Source organism: Barbus barbus (assembly GCF_936440315.1).
Source record: "Barbus barbus genome assembly, chromosome: 25".
Taxonomy (NCBI): Eukaryota; Metazoa; Chordata; class Actinopteri; order Cypriniformes; family Cyprinidae; genus Barbus; species Barbus barbus.
The window spans coordinates 7,636,553-7,657,033 of NC_136753.1; the positions used below are offsets into that span (position 1 = coordinate 7,636,553).

Here is a 20,481-nt window from a genome sequence, read left to right on the forward strand (position 1 = left end):
ATGCCTTTAAAAGCCCTGACATTAAACATTCCTGTCCCCAGAGCTTAGAAAGAGAAGCAATGTGAAGACTGTACCAACAGATAAATATCAACCAGCCAATAAATCTCAAGCATATCACACATTTTTGCTTTCAGATCAGAACTGCTCTCAGCTATTTAGTAAGCAAAATGCATACTGTTATATAACTAAAGATACATCATGTTACAATATATCCCAGTCTTGTTTGACAAAAAATGTTTATATGGAAAATATACATGACCTGCCTAGTAATCGTGTAGTTGCAAGACACACACTCTTAAAAATAAAAGTTCCTTATTGCCATTGATGGTTCGCTAAAGAATCTTTAATATCCCCATTGCACTAAAAGCTTCTTTATAGTGGAAAAAGGTTCAAATGTTCTTCAAACAAAGAAAAATCTAAAAGTTTTTTTGGGGAACCCAAAATGGTTCATCGCTCTGAAACCCCTTTTTAGAACTTTTATTTTAAACAAATGCAAAGCTTTTAGGAAAATGGAGGCATTTTTATTCATATTACGAGGAAACAAATATGCACAAATATAAATGTTATTGCCAGAGGAGTCACGAATCTCAGGTAATTTTAACAGATTTGAACTTCTACCTGATCAACATCATCATAAGGTTCAGTTTCTATTAAAATGCATTAACATTTTGCTGTTTTTCTCTCCACAATCATCTCAGATGCCTCCTTTGACTTGTTTCTATCTCTCCTGAATCTCTCCATATGACAAATTTCTGTACCCTTCCATCTGTAGCCTCTTCTACCCATAACCACCCACACTTCTTCCTCCTCTCTCTCTCTCTCTCTTTCCCTCTTTACCTCCACCGCCCTCCACCACTGAGGGAGAAAAGCAAGCGCTCAGTGAAAGACATTTCAATGTGCACAGAAACACCCAGACAGGAATAGCCTCAGTGCACTTCTCTCTCTCTCTTTCGCTACTAGATAGGTCTGATGATTCATATACACATAGAGAGGGTGATACGGGACAGAGAGGACATGTAAATTAGGCTTCGTGTGAGGGGACCCTCAGTGCTGCTCATAAGACCCTCGTTTATGGACTCACTCCAGGAGGCGCATTGTGGGATGTTTACATTGCGCAGATCCTGGCTGTTGATTAAAAGGCCAGGTTTGAGAGGCTCTAAGCACCCTCCATGATCGATTCTTCCTCCCACTACTGAATGTTTCACAAAAGGGGCTTATTATATGCCTGATATCTAAGAGCTTTGATGCTGTTAAGTGCTTGTTCAAGACGCATTTAACCCTGAAAGAGCATAAAATAAAACATGACTAAGATGTGGTGATTTCAAAGACATATAAATACTATAACCAGCAGTTAAAGGAGCACAGGGTGATTTATTGTGGAAGTACAGTCAATTGCTATAGGGGCGCACAGATTTTCACCTGAGACTGTGTAAACAGAAGCATATTAGAAAGATTACCTTTAACTGCCACGTTGCACAACCCCCTCGGTGGCTTCTAATGGAAATATCGCTCCCATATATTTCCGTGGTAATCCTGCTGTTCTCTATCCATATGTTTACAAGGACATCACTCATTCCTGAGGGTTTATAATGGTTTCATTAATTATGGATTTCCATCTTCAAGTTAAATCCAACTGTGAGTCACAGCACGGTGACTCAGTATTTGACCAGGTTGGATTGTTTAAGCTGATTGTCTGATTAAAATATGTAAACGGGATCTTGTATAATCAACATGGCTGTAATTAAAACTCTTTTCTGCATCCATACGACAGCAAAGAAAACAGCATTCATTTGGATGCATTTTAGGAGCAACTCTGCCCTCTGCTGCGTGCATGACTGCAGACCACCTCATCACAAATGATACTCAGTTCAGGTTTCGGCTAATTAGCCTGGAGTTATCTTGAGCAAAACACACATTAATAAAAAGGAAACAATATGTAATACTTCAAAGTCAAATAAAACAGGACTAATTCATCTAATGCAATAAGATTAATTTGCAATTAGTTTCCCAGCGTTCTGCAAGCCATTGTAACATTTATTCCTTAAACCTTAGTATCTATTTTATGTCACTGGTACTTACATGAATTATTAGTAACTAATCCATTACTGACAAGAATATTTTTTCCCCCAATTTTACTAGTTTTGATTAGATGCAGATCACTATCTGTTCCACTGATTCTGGTTACTATTCCAGTTTTACTAGCAACTATTCATTGGGTATTACCCAGTCAACCAAAAATATGTTTTGCTAATATTTCCATTGAGCTATAAAAATGTTATTGCTTAATGTTCTTCTTAAACATCCATTTTGTACGTTTTATAAATTTTTTTTCTCTCGTGATTATAAGAATGTAAAGGAACATTCTATTTGATCATTTTGATCAAAATTTTACTTTTTACTTGTTACTTTTTTACTTTTCCAACTAAACTGCTTCAGGAAAAAAAGTTCCATAAAAGATGCATTAAATGTTTTTCTGTGCTAAGATTTTGAAAACATTATTAAATACCAAAACAAACATTCTATTAATGTTACTGGTTCATAACTTTGAGAGAACCTTATTAGAACATTAGCCAAAGTTAGTTGTGTGTGTGTGTGTGTGTGTGTGTATATATATATATATATATATATATATATATATACACACAAATTTTTTAAGTACTAGTAATTAACTGAATACACACTCCTCTCTGTTGGAATGAGTAAGTTTGCACTTTATTTTAAGGTCCAATTCTCGACATTAACAAACCATTAACTATTTATTTAGCCTCAATCAAGTCCTAATTTGCTGCTTATTAATAGTAAGGTATTGTTAAGTTAAGGTATTGGGTATTAGGGATGTAGAATATGATCATGCAGAATATGTGCTTTAGAAGTTCTAATAAACAGCCAATATGTTAATAATAGGCATGCTAATAAGCAAATAAGGAGAATTGGTTACCCTAGTTTCTAATAAAGTCATATGACTATAGTACTATTAAAAAATAGGTCGCCTATAATACATATCAGATCTTTAGTAGGCTACTATCTAGCTCTTTAGTATGCTACTATCTAGTTAGATGTTAGTAAATGTTATGTGACTCCCCATTTGTAAAACTTTATAGTTTTGATCGTTTTCAGTTTGTGTCAAAGGGGGCGCAAGGTGAACGAATCCCTCTGTAAGCGCCGCTAACACTGAACTCTAGTCGCTGGGGATGAGCTCAGCCCTGATTGTGTGTGTGCTCAGCAGTCAGACCCCTGTCCTCCACAGACCAGAGCCCCTAATTACCTAAACAACAGGTCCGAGAAGAACCATCCTCTTTACTGCATGTCGGCCCATAAATTCTGTCCAGCTCTTCTTTGCTCTTGTGACTTCAAAGTACTGAAGGAAACTTCAGCCGCTGTTTTGTGCGCACCTGCTCCGCTCTTCCAGAGGACCTCGGAGAGTAGTGCAAAATGAATTCAACTGTTTTTAACGACACAGACAGCGCTTTGTTTTCCAATAGAAGCAGCGAGAGCTTTCGTTCGTGCTGTAATTTGTCCTCGGTGGTGACGGACAGCGGGTTTGTGTCCGCGGCGCTGGACGAGCGCAGCGTGTTCATCATGCGCACGGCGCAGATCGCGGTGATGTGCGTGCTGGCGCTCACCGTGGTCTTCGGCATCTTCTTTTTAGGCTGCAACTTGCTCATTAAGTCCGAGGGAATGATCAACTTTCTGGTCACGGACAGAAGACCGTCAAAGGATGTCGAAGCGGTCATCGTGGGATCGTACTAGTGCGTAAAAGTTTCACGGACAGATGGGACGCGCGCATTGGTAATGTGTGAAACTATCCACATTGCCCTCCAGAAACAAAGAGATGAAGAAGAAATTGGCACATTACATGTATGATTAAATGTTTACCGTTTCCACTGGGGAAAAAGTGCGGTTTACGAGAAAAGCGAAGGTGAAAGAGAACCTTAAGACCTGGTGACTGAAAAGAACATAAAAAAAGAGGAAACATCACGACATGGACTGTTTTGCTCACTCCGTGGGCCACGAGTGATTAATGCGCATGTGATTAATGCTTGTGGAACAAACTGCTGAGATTTATGTGGGTAAACACTGCGTACATTGAGTAATGCATTTAAAGTTTAAATGAAGAAATATTTTATACTCCGTGTGTAACTAAAGCACTTCTTAAAGCTGGATATATAAGTCTGTTTTGGGCAATAGTCAGTGACAGATGTCTTTGTTGTGCTACAGTATCTTATCTAACTAATTTACTGTTAAATTACATTTGGAAATTTGTATATGTTGTCCAGCAAAACTGTGGTTTGCACTTATTGTAATGCTTATGGATGAATTCTGTATGGTGGATTTATTACAGTGAGATAAACTTGCATGCTGACAAGACCCCACTGTTCTTTCAAATAGTTTCTTAAAGTGAGAGGAAAAACACACCCAAAGAATGCAAGAGAAATATCTTATAGCAACAACATGACTAAATAATTTACTTCACTTAAACTAAGATGACACTCGGGTCACACTCACATCTTTTTACCAGTACAGATCACCCCATTACCTTAACTTTGTATGCCCTGTGCAGTGTTTGTATACCTTAAGGCATATTTTCACTCTACTACATACATCAGTATGCCAGACAGCTGTGCAAATGATAAACACCAGAATGCAAAAAGTGTCATGAAATGGGCCAGTACTCGAGTTTAACCTTTTGAGTTTTTACAGAAATTTCAAGGGGCTCTTGAGTTAACAAAACTCCTTGTGTCCTTGTCTGCGTTTGTGCACTTTAGTTTCAAGAGTGTCCACATGTTACACTGTTATATAATATATATATCTCAGAGAAAAACCCTTTTAGGACCCTTTTTCTTTCTTTAAAAAAACAAACAAAATAGCTGGTTTGGTGTTTTCAACATCTTCTGAATGCTAGGAATGAATGTTCAGTCATAATAAGAATGGAAAATAAACAATAAATAGCCTGAAATAAAAAGAAACAAACATATTTTTTGGTTCTATGCCAGAGTTATTATAGCGTACGCAAACTACACTAACTATACAAAATATTTGTTACTATAAATATAAGCTTTCACTGAAATAAAAATCAAGATTAATTAAAAAACAATCTTGAAAGACAATATTTTCAATCTGAATAATGAAATTAACTAAAAATACAGACATTTAAAATATATACACAAAAGACAAAAGCTTAACAATATGACTAAAACTTTAACTAAAATTTAAATTCTAAATATTAACCAAAACTATAATAGTTTATCAATGATATTAAAATACCACTGTTCCATGGAGCTCTTCATGTGGAATCAGACCAAGGCCAACATCAGATATTTTTATCTCATTCTAGCCAGTATCTAAGCAACACACATTATCTCTGTTTTCATTCAGCTTGTCCAACTCCATATCCAACACAAAGCCAAACGAGGCAGATTCTAGGCTATTGTTGATAGAAAAATTGTGCTCCCTCTCTCTCTGTTTGGTTTGGTTTTGTGATGGTGGAGCTCATGACGCAAAGCAAGAGACGACTGAGACGTTTGCATCAAAGAAGTCAGGTCTAATATCATCTCCAGATCAGCGGGTAAAGAAAGACAGATGGAAAGCACTAAGCGAGGGGGAAAAGGCCAAACACTGAGCTGGCCCATTAACTGCCTTGATGGATTTGCACACTAAAACTTGCAAGAGCATCTGCTGGTTTAATTTGTTCCATGGATTTATACCTTATACAAAGCAAGTCAAATTGACTAAAATTATTTTTCAAAGTTGTAAATAAAACATTTTTTTTCAGTCTTTCTACTTCAAAATTACAAGATTAATTTGTTACTTGCTGTTTCTTTGAGATTATTTGTGACAAAGTAAATCTTATACCAGCATTACTGGTCTATATTTCCGCTCAGATTTTATTTATTTATCTTCATTTCTTCTTGTTTTCATAATGGGAAAAAAGCTGTTGTTTAAAAAAAACAAAACAAACAAACAAAAAATCCTGTCTCCTAGATAAGTTTTCAGTACTGTTTCCCTGAATATTTTTCTTTTCCCTTATATGTGACCCTGGAGCACAAAACCAGTCATAAGTAGCACAGGTATATTTGTAGCAATAGCCAACAACACATTGTATGGGTCAAAATTATACATTTTTCTTCTATGCCAAAAATCATTAAAGATGACATTCCATGAATATATTTTGTAAATTTCCTACCATAAATATATCAAAACTTAATTTTTGCTTCGTAATATGCATTGCTAAGAACTTCATTTGGACACCTTTAAAGGCGATTTTCTCAATTTTTCGATTTTTTTTGCACCCTCCTATTCCAGATTTTCAAATAGTTGTATCTCAGCCAAATTGACGCATTGTCCTATCCTAACAAACCATGAATGAATGAATGAATGAATGATGCATTTATATAGCGCTTTATTGTGTATTGCTGTACACCCAAAGCGCTTTACAATCATGTGGGGGGTCTCTCCTCAACCACCACCAGTGTGCAGCATCCACTTGGATGATGCGACGGCAGCCACAGGACAACGGTGCCAGTGCGCTCACCACACACCAGCTACAGGTGGAGAGGAGAGAGAGTGATAGAGCCAATCAAGTGTATAGGGATTATTAGGAGGCCATGATAGACAAGGGCCAGTAGAGGGAATTTGGCCAGGACACCGGGGTTACATCCCTACTCTTTACGAGAAGTGCCATGGGATTTTTAATGACCACAGAGAGTCAGGACCTCGGTTTAACGTCTCATCCGAAAGACGGTGCTTTTTGACAGTATAGTGTCCCCGTCACTATACCGGGGCGTTAGGACCCACACAGACCGCAGGGTGAGCACCCCCTTGCTGGCCTCACTAACACCTCTTCCAACAGCAACCTAGTTTTAACCAGAGGTCTCCCATCCAGGTACTGACCAGGCTCAACCCTGCTTAGCTTCAGTGGGCAACCGGTCTTGGGCTGCAGGGTGATATGGCTGTGGCCATACATCAACAGAAAGTTTATTTATTCATCTTTCAGATGATGTATAATTCTCAATTTCAATAAAATTTCATGACTGGTTTTGTGGTCCAGGGTCAGAAATACAAACTCAAATGCATCAACAAAGAAGAGAATTTGCTTTCATACATAACCATATCAATAATAATCATCAATGACGTGCATGTTTGTGATGGCATGGTTGCAATTCCATTAATTCAAGCCCAGGGCTGGAACTTTATTACACCTTTGTGAATTGGAGCTCTGTTATTAGTTTATATAGTGTATTTGCAATTTGATGTTTTTTTTTTTGTTTTTTTATTTTGTTGTGTATCAGACAGATTAGGAGTCAATTTTGTCAGACACACAGCAAGCCATGGGTGTAATTTTTTTATTCTGCAGAATGATTACATGTCTCGCTGGCCTTTCGTGAAAACTAGCCTTGGGGGTGACAAGTAAAAAGGCATCATAGCAAATGCTTTCATATCGACTGCCACTCGCACTCACATCTGCGCTGTGCATTCTGAAGCGGAGCGCCCTTAGGCCTTAACTGGGATCTTTAGAAGCGCTCACCCACAAACTGCAAAACAGACGATTCCATTAGTTTTTATGTCTTTGCGAATTGCAGCACATTATGACTTTATGTGGAGGCTTTTTTCCATTTTACAAAAAAGGAAAAGCAAGCACATAAGTAGGGCTAGAGTGAAAAATTAAAGAATTAAAAATAAACAACAAAACCTGATTTTCTTTGTTTTTATTTAAATTGCAAATTTATTGCTTTTTGCATAAATACATTCTTACAAAATTATTTCTGATAGCGTTATTTGACACAATATACCACCTCCTGAGTAAGCAATTCCAGTGTTGTTTTTCATCCCTGATTATTTAAATGGCAGGAGAACAAGTAAGCAAACCACTCAACCTCCAAATCAGCTGGTTTCAGGACGGGATATCATTTGTGACAGTTGCACTGCACGAGTCAAGGCGAGTGAGACAAGGTTTACCTCAGACATACCTTCACCTCAACAGAAACATCATTAAGAGAGACACTTTGTCACCAAGTCATGCAAGAACATGTTTTTTTTAAGGCTAAAAATCAAAAACACGGACAGCGTGATCAAACATGCATACACAAATCTGCCTTTTACCTTAAGATACCTGAACAATCTAAAAACAACAGGGTTTGAGGTCGATAAACTACCTCTGGAAATGGTCAAATCTCAACGAACCAGAATTAACATCCACTAAAAATGGAAATGGAAAGGTCTTAAGGAAAACAAATTATAGGAGCCTGTTGCCACAGATACAAAAAGAACACACTCACACATGAGGCGGCAGTGCATTAATACTCCATATATACATGAGACAGACCAGTGCATTAGCGCTAGCTGAAATGAGTCGCTACAGGGCCTGCTAATCTAATGAAGAAGAAAACAGTAATCATGGCCTGGCAGAGTCTGCATCAAATAATTAAAGTCATAAATTAAATCCACACTTCTACACTCTCTGACCTTCTCCCAGGCTCTCAACAATGCTTTAACACGGTCACTCTTCATCAACCCCAAAACAGCTATTGTATTAATGATTTCCCCCATTAAAACGCTCAATAGAGCAGCAACTTCCAGCTTTAATAAAGCACGACTGCAAAGGGACTGTAGTCTTTGCTACGCGGAGGCCCTAAATCAAATTTATTTAATAGATTTAAACTGCATCTATGTGTTGCCACGCTGACAATGAATGACATCAAAAGGGCAAAAAGCAGATTTAATGCACTATTGTAATGATAAAAATTCTGTAATAAAAGCCTTTTACAAGACAAAATAACTGAATAACAAGGAGACCCTGACTTCACTAATGTTATTTTTTTTTTAATGTAGTCCATTACGAAAAAGTCATTGTGCGTTGAATTGAATTGAATTTGTCAAATTAGCATGAAAATATGAGAAATCTTCTAAAAATAAAACATTGTCCTTAATTGTTTTACTTGTTGTTATCCAGTGTCTGAATGACTAAAAATGTAATTTAACTAGTATTCCATTCTTTGTGTTTGTTTTTGTGCTTATTTAAAAAAAAAAAAAAGGTTTGATCTGTAGTTCTATTAGTAACATTATTTGACAACTCCATCTGCCATTAAAGCAACAGTTCACCCAAAAATGATGGCACTTATTCACAGCAGAGGACCCATTGGTGAGCAAGTTTCTCCAAATCTGTTTCGTTGAAAAAGCAAACTCATCTACATCTTGGATGGCCTGAGGGGGAGTAAATGTTCAGCAAATTTTCATTTCAGGGTGAACTATTTAAACTTGGAATTGCCTCCTTGTAATTGCAAGTTAAATGACAATGGAGGTGTCCACAGATGGGCGGCAGTTGAGGAGCATCAGGTGAGATACCATATAAGAGTGAGCGCAGCCACTATGCCGTTGAGTATAGCCATACTGTAGCCCATGTGGAAAGAGTGTCCGGTCATTCTTCTGCAAAACCAAAACACAAACATCCAAAGCATTAGTTCACAGCGTGGCTATAACAAAAATCATAATGGTTGAATATTGTCCTTGATATTTTGATTTAACATGAAAATACTTATTTTGGACAAGTGCATGACATATTCGTAACAGTATGTAGCCTAAATGACTAAAGTTCAGAACTGTGTTCTTAAATTGCATCAGAAAATTAAGTGTCTAAACAGTTTTACACTGGCATGCTTAGGAGCTTGAAAAATAAAATGCTTCAAAAAAAAAAAAAAAAAAAAAAAAAAAAAAAAAAAAAAGGAAAATAAATTACACTTAGAAATCAAGAAACATTCTAATATTACTAAAGCAGCCACAGCAAATGTACAGCTTTATTAGGAAACTTTTTGATCCTTTAAGGCTGGAATACACTAGAACTTTAAAATTTGAACATCGACTAAGTAAATAGTTCCTGAGAACATCATACACTGAACGACTGACAAATCACATACTACCAGTCTTTTGTCATTCTGAACACAACAAACTCATGCAAAACGTGAATTGTTACTAGGAGAAGAATTTATGAAAACAGTATAACATTGTCTCAAAATATCAAACATGATATCCGCTGGCTGGATGAATCACAATCTAAAGCCCATCATAAACCTCACACTAGTTTTGTGGGAATCTGTTAAGTGACAAGACAAGAAAAGTCATGTGGTGTATTCCAGCCTTTTGTTCAGGCCTACTACTTAGGTCTGGACTCCCACAAAATCTTCAATATAATTAACGAAGCAGTTTACGCTGTGATGTAATTTACACTGTCTGTGCCTTGATGATCATAATGGGATTGTTAATGTATTGCTGTGAATCCACCATAATGCTTTTCACTTTGATTCCAAAGTAATCTGTTTAAAAACATCACTTGAATTCTTGTGCACAACTGAAATCTGTAAATTGTTACAATGCTCAGCTGCTGCAAAATGCACACTGCAAATCGAAACCTCTGATGCACTGTATGAGGTACTGTAATCAATACACTTGTAATCGTAACAGCTGTTATAATAATCTAAATTATTTATCTGATTAAATGTACAGCTACATGATGTAATACCACTTTTTATTTTATCACTCAGTCAGTCTGTTACTCTTCTAGAGGTGTCTAACTCTAATGCAGGAAGTTTAAAAGCACATGGAACAAACAAAACTGAGGACCGTGTATGGAACATAGACAAGTGCATTGATCATATCAGCTGGCCATTACTTTACTCTAGTGAGTGCAGAGGCCCATAAAAATCCCATTGTGAGGCATCCAGATGTCCCATCTTATCCACTCCCATGAGTCCTCTTTAATGGCTAATTTGAACATGCTTTTAGAGTAGCAGGTTCAGGAGTGCAGATCTGCACCAATGGGACAAATTGTTCATGTTTTGTTCAGTTAATCCATTTAAGAATGCATTCAAAATGCAAATAATACATGCATAGACTTTTAGAATGAGCAAGAAGGATACAACTCTTCTAAAATGATCATGTTTTTAATTTCAGAATTTTAGTTTGAAGTGTTAGTGTTAGATATATAAATAAAATAAATGACAGAATGATCCAATACCATGCCCTGATATCATAATGAAGAAAGTGGAACAATATTTTATAATTATTATTTTATCTAAAATTCTTCACTGTTTATTAATTAAAAAATAAATAAAAATAAAAAAACTTTCAAAAATGACATTCCACCCGATGAAATCTGTGTTGTGACCAAAAAAGTTATGTAGTGCCACCATAGACTGTAAAAAAAGATGGACGACGCGTCTCCGCTTCCTTCCATTATAGAAAAGTGAAGCGAAAACATCTATGTCTATGATCTCAGTATGCCATTGTGAGTAAATGACGTCATTTGGAGCCCGAGTCTGCGCAGTAGAGCTTCGTTTGGAGCCCGAGTCTGCGCAGTAGACTCCCGCAGACCCAATCAACCATAACGACACGCCCCGTTTTTATAGCATCAAATTACTAGCTAAAATCAAACTTACAACAAAAACAAACAATTGAACATATATCAGCGTGCTAACAACTACCTTAAATAACCAAAATCATATTTTGGAAAATTGTATTGGAAGTGCAATTAATTTTTTTGTTATGACTCTTAGTCATAACAAAAATGACTAAGAGTCATAGTCATTTTTGACTATGACCCCTCTCCATTCGTTTACATGGAGAGGGCGGGGTTTATGACCTGTACTGCAGCCAGCCACCAGGGGGCGATCAAAGAGCCCGCAGCTTCAATTTTCACGACATGTGAGACACACTTGGGTGCCAGCAACATGCAAAAACACAGAAAAAAAAAAAAAGAGGACCTCTGCAGACCCTCTCATGACGGTCAAGGTCAATACTGAGTCAAGGTCAATATTGAGTCTTTTTAAATTTTTATGACAAAGAAAGAGATCAGGTTGTAAAATGTCACGTGGTGCAAGTCCACAAAAACCTAAAGATTTGTCTATACCCAAATGGGACTCTCCTATTTTCTACAGAAAAAAAAAAGCCACAAAAACACGCATCATTTGGGTTTTCAATGGTTATCCACTTGCTAAGTCACAACATATTGAATACGGTTTCCGGGTCAATGCTTCCACTTTGTTTCAATTGAGAATATTACCATAACAGCCATTTATAAGTAATGCATGTTTATAGCCACAATTAAGCTACGGATAAATACTCACTACAGTCGCCAGGCTCACGGTGTCCAGGACACCAATATTTTAATGATTCATAAAAAAATTTATCACTGTCTGGCCAACTAACATTGCACTATGGAGATAAGGGATAGGATCATGATTTTTTGATAGTGTTACACACTGTGAGTGTATATTAACACCCTTTGTTGTTTGCTTTTATGATCTGATACAGCGTTTGGACTCGGAAACTGTGGCATACGCTGCATGGCATCAAAATTAACAAGCAGATTTCTGAATTGCTTCAGCTGGACTTGACCATGGCATATTAGGCTCATTTTCAATGATAAGTCTTAATCAGCCATATCACTCCCTCAGATACGGCTCTATCAGCTTGTGTCTGTTAAAGCCAGGAAAGGTTCATCTATCCCAAAGACACAACAGACTTAATGACACAATTTAGACAGACAGCAGCCTTGACATGGAACATTAGGGAGCCAAGCATTTCCCAACTAATCAATGGGGAAAAACAGTTTGGGAGCGGATTATAATTAAGGCCATCCATTCAGATAATTCACAGATGTGAGATCTGATCAGGGAACGACACAACTAAAAACCCAAAGCACCAAAAGAGACTAAACTAATTTCTATTAGACAGTTAATTAGACAAATCAATTGTTGTGCCGTGAACTCCCTGATCCTCACCTACAACGGAGGCAGATAATGTAAAGTTTATCTGCTGGAGACAGAACCACAAACAACTGACTGTGACCACCATATGCACCCAATGATTGAAAGGTTGGGTTTCTATGGAAACAAAGTGATGGGTGCATTATACTAATACGTGTGTGCGTATCTGGAAACAAAAGAGGAAAGCTTCTATTAGCATCCGAGTCATCTGAGGATAATGCAAGAGGCTAATTGCTAGAGCGGCGCTGTGACATACAGTGAAAACTGACATGGAGAATGCCAATAGGACAGAGTGTGTGTCGACCACTGCTGTTTTGTGCTGAAAAACCGGAGCTATGCAAGCGTGAAGGAACAAGCAGACCCAGTCACAGTTCCGTGGGGGTCAGTCAATACCACCCCATCCGGCTGCTGGCTGGTCGATAGCCTGTTTGCATTCTGAGCCAGCTGTGCAAGTTGGGTTTAGTACAGACATCGTCAAAGCACCGCTGTGTGATTAGATAACCAACTCGCTTGGCGATGGAGTGACCCTGGGTTTTATCGCCAAGCCTCCAGACACAATCAATAACTTTCAGCCTATCAGAAGCAGGCTTATAGATTCATAAATTGGAGCACAGCCTTAAACTCATTTGCAAACTCAAAGTTAGCAGAGGAGACACGTTTCAGCTGGCTTCCTGGCTGGGCTCCCTGTTTTTCTCACCATCTCATATGAATGAGAAGTTCAAGGGGTGCAATCCAGCATGAATTAATTGGAGTTGAAAAACAACTTTAAAGAACTCTGCTACAAACTGTTCCATAATATGTTAGGCTGTGTCATTTTTAGTTCAGTTTTAAGTCCCCGTTCAATATTCATTAGAGGATGTTATCATTTGACTGTCCTCTGAAGTCTTTTAAAGCTTCTCCTCATGCCTGGATCATCAAATCTAAATTGAGTTCATTTCAAAGTATATTAAATCTGCGAATGGCAACAGCTTGTCATGGCATCCCTCGCTGTACGCTTGCCTCCTACCTTGTATACACAAAGCTCCTGGTAATAAAGTACTAAGGTCACTAGAAATACAACAGAATTCACAGTCTGATGGGCTAACAGCAATTCATCACACCTTCCAAACACTTCCTCATTTATGCAGTAGGTAAACCACTGAGGGAGTGTGACTAATGCTCTACGTTCATTATTTTTCCTCTGTGTCAGTTAGTTTACTTACTAACCATGGAGACGAAACAGTTTCTAGGGTTTCACCAGCTCCAATGTGCACATTACTGAGTTGGTTGTGGCATTCTTTCGGTGGTTAACGCTTCCTGTTAACAGCTCAGACATATGTAGCAAAAGGAGACACAGTCACGAAGGTTTGTCCTTACCATTAATAGCAATCTGAATTATTCTACAAATGGAAAGTCCCTCCATCAAGAGTCCATGCTTTCAAAACTTTGATGCTTCAGTTGTTTGTAAAAGAAACCCATATAAATCAAGCCGTTTATAAGTCTTATGAAGAGGCACTTCGGAATCTAAACTGTACTTGCTTAACTTGCAAGAAGAAACCTCACTGGTTCTTGTGGAGGCTCAAACATGCTTGCGTGACACGCGACAACAAACCTCATTGGTTCTTGTGTGTCAGACAAGCATATCTGAGCTTCTATTTACCATATTTGATGTGCTCTTTGTATGTGCATTGCTCAGTGTTTCTATGTGAATAAATGCCAAAACTAAATCTATTCATCATATAAAGTGTTGTAAATTCATCATGTCTTCAGAAGATTTCAATTAAATCACTTGATTCATATGGATTTCTTTTTATCATCTTCATGATCTTTTTGAAGTATCAAAGTATTGGTTGTGTGGATTTCAATGGAGAGTCCAAAATCTCTGAGGTTTCTTATGGGTTTAGAATGACATGACAGAATTTTAATTTTTTTGAGTGAACTAATCCCCACCCCTCCAAAAAAAAAAAAAGCCAGCTAAATGAAAGTCAGTTACTCTGGAAAATGCAATACTAAAAAGTGTAAGCAAATTCCCCTCGCCGCTCACTTCTCCAAGAGCATTAGCATTTGGGGTAAAGGACATTTAGGCATAGTTGATAGGGCTTGGAGCCACACAAAATCCCTGAGGACCAATTCTGGAACAGTTTTTGAATGTTCCGCTTGGTGCAAGTATTCAGGTCCAAAGATGAAAAGCAATTACAGGAAAATTGCTTTTCTGTTCTCCTCAGAGTCTGTGCTTTCACCCGGGTGAGGTCCAACCAGCACAAAGAGATAGGAACAATTTTCTATTTTACCAGCTGACAAGCTTCTAAGGCACTGACAGCTAAAAACAAAATAGGAAAAATGGGTGAATAACCTCAGACCAGAGGAACAGCCTTGATAACATGTTCCTATAACTCTTGTACTCTCTCAGACTATTACACTACTGAGCAGAACTGGCCATGGGAAAAAAAAAACGGCTACTTATAGAGACAAAGACAATCAGACATCAAGGACTGAAATAAATGAATAGTGCTCACAGGATCAGTGAGATGACTGTCTCAGGTGCCGCGGCAGTAAATTAACTCACTAGCATGATAATGGGTGAGTCTGGAGTGAAGTGATTGGATGATCGCTTCTACTTGGAAATTAAGTTTTGAACGTGAAGAAGTTTCTTCTGATTTCTTTAGGGTGGACATAATTCTTAAAATTATTTTGAACAGTAAAAGACATAGAGCCTTTACAAAGTTTGAATTACTTGGAAAATGAAAATGATGTGTTTCCTGAAACTGCAGGTAGTTTGCCACCCAGACAGGTAATGTCTAAACACACATTGTTTTTGTATAAAGGTCCCTTTTACAGGTTTCAGACCGGTTTTCAAAGCACCATAAATCAGTTCTAATGATCTAGAACAAATTCATGTGAGCTTTCTAGATACCCAAGCAAATATTTAATGACTACCATTGGTCCATCAGATGCAATCTATGGTGCCATGAGAAATTGACCACATGGAGGTGTCTTAGTAGACCGGAAATAACTCAAATATCAGAGTCAGATGTGCGTTAATGACTTCCTCCCTTCCTTGTGCTTTAGAGAATATGGTTTGATGGTTTAATTGTGCAAAGAGATAAAACATGCTCACTTGAGTCTGGATGAAGAAAGAGGAGTTGGGGGAAACATTCCTGGCTCAAAGGAGTCAAAGTAGGTTAGGGTCCAGGAGAAGCTGCAACAAAGCACTCCAGCCACAGAAGCCAGCACCAAAATACTCCAAAAACCTGCAAGAAAAAAATCCTGTTTTACAACATGCAGCCACTGTGTTACAATACACACCGTCTATTTTGGACCTACCCAGGAGTCTCACTTCTGATCCATCTTCAGTGGTTATCCTCTCTGCTCTTAGATCTATAGATCAAAGAATTGTTATATGCATAATGCATACATTATTAGGTATTGGACATGCCTGAACTTCAGGAGAAGTGTTCCGAGAAATAGATATGAATTTGTTTTACCTTTTAATACGATGTACAAGAAGGAGACAAGCACAGCGATAAATGAGACGATGACTACGCTGCATAGCACAGAGACTATTCGAGCGGGCCACAGGTGTGTGTCTTTCCAGTACCGCTGACGCACAGGTAGCCGCCCAGGCGCTGCGCTACGGATCTCGCTGCTTTCACGCGAAGCTGCATTTATTTCCTCCTCCATGTTTCTTCTTCCTGCTAATCCAGCATTATCTTCATCATCAGAATAAACGTCTAAAGACTGGCCGTCTTTATCTCTGGCAAACCGCAGCATGGTCGCCAAGATAAGAGTTTCTAAAGTTGAAATTGTTGGCTAGTGAGTCACATCCTGCGTTTTTAGTTTGCGCGTTTCCGTTTCCTAGACAACTGGCTAGTTAGTTAGCGCGCTAGTTAATCTCACTTTTCAAATGATTAATAGCACTCGATTTGTACAATGCACCTGAAGTACGTTTTATACAGTTAGACGAGTAATACAACGGGTTTAAAGCGGATTTAGCCGAACACAATGGTTAGCAATTTGAAAATTGTCAGACTTTGAACACGTTTCAAAACATTGCGGTTTGTGTTTCCGTATTTCTGAAGCACCGCCTACATTTATCGTGTTGTCCAATCGTTATTGACGACCCATGCAATACGAGCATACGATTGGATGTGATAACCGTCAATAAACAAAAGTACTTGTTGCACATTATAAATCTTTAGCAGCACACAGAACTGTTTTAATTCAGACTGGAAGGTTTTATTAATGATACGCCTGCTTTAATATGACATTTAATGTACCAAACGTCAAAAAGCTCTCCTTGTTGCTTTTGGGCTTCAGTGCTCTAGTCATATTTTATATATATAAAAAATAGTCTAATGCTGACTGACCACAGACTGAATTGAGTTTGTCAGTGTTGTAAGAGATAATGTGGAAGAAAAAAAGAAATGACTGAAATATTACTTAATACATATATTTTTTTTTATAGCTTGTGTTTTGCTTGACTTTATATTTTCTTACAGAAGCTCATTACTTTGTGTGAAACGATTAATATTTCAAGTTAAATGTCATCTAGACATTTTTCAGCAATATCATGTTACAATCAGTATGTTCATTTTGGTTAAATGCGTCTGTTAACTGACTAATTACTTGAATATGTTTTTAAATTTTTAAAATCATCTCAAAGCACTTATCTATTGTAATATTTCATTTATGTTTTTCATAGTTCTTTCATGGAACACTTCTTCAGCACTCTTAAAGTTTCTGACAGTGGCAGTTGTGAGGTCTGCCCACGTTCTCCATAGCGTGAGGAGTTGTCAGCTTTTAACTTTCTCCTCTTTAGTTCTGCATCGTGAACTGGTCCCCAACCTTTAGTGATGTCCATTAGCCAGCAGACAGGATAGAGATATCCCACTGTGACCTGGTGAAACTGTTGAACTGAAGTGGTTGAAAATTTGATGATTCACCTATTGCATTATTTAATGCTCTTTATGTACATTAATTTTTAAATACAGAAAGGAAAGCATTGTTCATCACATATTTGAAAAATGAGGGTCTCAGTTTGACTGTTTTAGTATTTTGAAGCATTTTATCGAATAATTTATGCTGAACGGATCGCTCTTCTTTTACAACATATAGCAAAATATCACTGTCATTTTGTGCATTTTTAGTATTGCAGATCACAGCAATAGTGTCCTACAAGTGTTGTCACAGCAATAGGCAATTTTAATAAAACAATAGTTGTTTAAATAAATTAGTAACTGTACCATGTTTATTAGTCTAAATGCCTGTTCAATGCAGCTGGGGACACAAGAGATGGCTGAGGTCCTTGAACACAAGGGGTTGCTACCACCTTGTGGCAGCATTAGGTGCCCACACCACTTTTATTTTCAAGTAGCTCCAACATCACATTTATCTTTGAACGTCCTCACTTGTCAATCCAGATTTTCAGTAAAATAAAAATTAATTCTTGCATCAACCACACAAAAGAAAGAATCATTGTTTTTAATGGTGCTGGTGTCATTGCTTTATTTGCACACAACCACTGATTCCAGTTAAAGAGATCAAAGTAGAAAAAAGTTATATGTGCCACTAGTGTCTGTTCAAGCTTTCAAGTGTTACGTGCAACCACAGACATTTACCATATGCAACAATAGTGATGAGAGAGCAATTTAGGTCACAGAGTAAGTTGATTCACTGTCTTCAACATCAGATTAAATAATACTGTCATACTAAACAACATAAAAGTTAATAACATTCCAGTGATATTGCAGGACAAATTGGTTTGTTTCAACAATATGTACAGCACCACAATGGATGAACAATGTAAAAAATAAGAGGCTCAATTTTGTAGCAAAATATCTGTACATTTAAAAAAAAGATTTTTTTTTGTCCAATGAAATGTCTTCGTTTTTAAAAAAACAGCCAAGTCTTTTTCCACGGCTCACAAATGTCACATGAGATAAAAACCAGTAGGAGAGCAAGTCTGTGATTAAAATGAGATGTGTTGTACATACAATGTCACACTGGTTGTGAATGCTTGGTAGTAAACATTTTCTCAACATTTCATGTTAGTTTTCAGTCCGTAAAGAGTAATCCTCAATAGCATTACAGTATCTTATGATCGAACCTCCCTCTCGCACTTCATCCGTGTTTTTAATCAAAAGTTCAGTTTTAAGATGATCAAAGTTAAAAATAAAGAAAAATTAAAAGTGCATCTTGTAAATCTTCCCCTCAGAAAAAGCTGCTCAGTTTGGAGTTTTAAAACTAGAGGTTCAATGACAATGAAAATTAATTGTGGGCCAATCCAAGGACTTTGGCATTTCTGCTCTGTCTTGTACATAATACACAGTGTCACAAAAGTGAAGAGTTAAACATAAAAACCACAATCTTTCTTCCTAATGTTCATTGGTAGAATCCACATCTGACTAATATTGCATCAACACTCTACACCTTTTTTTTCTACATCTTTCTTTCTTTAAAACTGTCCATTAAATCGAGATGCCAGATCCCAGTTAAACAGAAGAGTGTCAATGTCACATTTATCCATCCTTCCATTGTTCTAAGTGTGCTATTTTTGTTTCTTGTTTTCCAGTAGTGTCATTGGCCCACCTTCTATCCTTAAAAGTGGATCAAGCTTGGCTAGCAGGTGGTGATCTCCATGTTGCGTAGCTGAAGGTGCTGTACCTCCAAGGTCCTTCTCCCACTCCTCCTCAGGGCATCGGCCCGTCGGAAGGGTTGACTGCGCAGGTCTGAAGATAAACAAGTAAACCGTTACAAAGTGAACACAACTACAGTCTGGGCTTGCGGATATGGATGAGACGGGGCCAAAGATGGGTACAAAACAGGTGTGTAGATGTTTTGTTAGTTTTAGATCAATTTAGTAGGGATGCACAATATTCTGGTACCATATCGGTTATAGGGTGTTTTTTGTAATTGTCATTGGGTGTTTCAGAAACCAATTGGCAAAATGGAATAGGAAAGTTTAATATTCTATTCCATCTATCTATCTGTCTATACCATTAATTGGTATAGGTTTGATATAACGGTTGGTACTGAACAGATAACTGGGCATACTCATTTCCCTTATTTTTACATTATAGCTATGGAAAAGTTAATCTTTACAAAACACTAATAATTGAATGATTTGTTGACAAAATTGAATATTTTAATATTAGCCATTTATCGGTCTCTTCCATTTAATGGCATAAGTTGATACTGGATATAATGGTTGATACTGTATATTTAACATAACATGCTAATTTCCTCTATTTTGACATTGACGAAGTGAGCATCAAATTATATTGTTTATTTGCAATTTTAAAGTTAATCTTCACAAACGACATTTAATGACAATTAGATGTATTCTTCAGTAAATGAAAAAAATGACAATATTCATTCTTCATACTGCACATTATATATATATATATATATATATATATATATATATATATATATACACACACAAATGGCCAATATAAAAAAAATCCATATGAATATATATATACACACATATATATATGTGTGTATGTATGTATGTATGTATGTATATATATATATATATATATATATATATATATATATATATATATATATATATATATATATATATATATATATATATATATATATATATCCATATTCATGGATCTTTACCATTTGGCATTGGTTGATATTGAATATGAACCTGTGCATATTTATTTTCCCTGTTTTTAGAGTGACAAAGTTAGCATCAAATGATGGAAATTGTGAAGTTAATCTCTACAAA

At 37.0% G+C, this 20,481-nt stretch overlaps 2 protein-coding genes across 3 annotated transcripts in view; both read right to left on the reverse strand.

Moving 5' to 3' along the window:
- Positions 1 to 7,708: 7,708 nt before the first annotated feature.
- Positions 7,709 to 18,898, reverse strand: LOC306845468 (ADP-ribosylation factor-like protein 6-interacting protein 6). Its single transcript, XM_079378301.1, has 4 exons — positions 16,223 to 18,898; positions 16,062 to 16,115; positions 15,856 to 15,988; positions 7,709 to 9,423 (listed from the first exon to the last, which is right to left on the reverse strand). Exons 1-4 carry the CDS (start codon positions 16,506 to 16,508, stop codon positions 9,330 to 9,332), a joined length of 567 nt encoding a protein of 188 aa, XP_079234427.1. The 5' UTR covers positions 16,509 to 18,898; the 3' UTR covers positions 7,709 to 9,329.
- The window catches only part of LOC306845467 (formin-like protein 2), a 29,902-nt gene continuing 27,641 nt past the window's right edge, over positions 18,221 to 20,481 (reverse strand). For both annotated transcript variants that reach the window (XM_079378300.1, XM_079378299.1), the window contains exon 27: positions 18,221 to 19,465. Coding sequence is in view for 1 of the 2 variants with exons in the window: in XM_079378299.1 (XP_079234425.1) it covers positions 19,356 to 19,465 (110 nt within the window). In the remaining variant the exon portion in view is untranslated. The remainder of the gene's footprint in view (positions 19,466 to 20,481) is intronic.

What these genes read in the sequence shown, in the direction of transcription:
- LOC306845468 (XM_079378301.1), bottom strand. Translation starts at nt 16,508, where the DNA reads ATGCTGCGGTTTGCCAGAGATAAAGACGGCCAGTCTTTAGACGTTTAT. An exon ending in CTTGTACATCGTATTAAAAG is followed by an intron (nt 16,116 to 16,222) that starts GTAAAACAAATT and finishes TTTGATCTATAG; the next exon opens with ATCTAAGAGCAGAGAGGATA. An exon ending in CTTTCTTCATCCAGACTCAA is followed by an intron (nt 9,424 to 15,855) that starts GTGAGCATGTTT and finishes TTGGTTTTGCAG; the next exon opens with AAGAATGACCGGACACTCTT.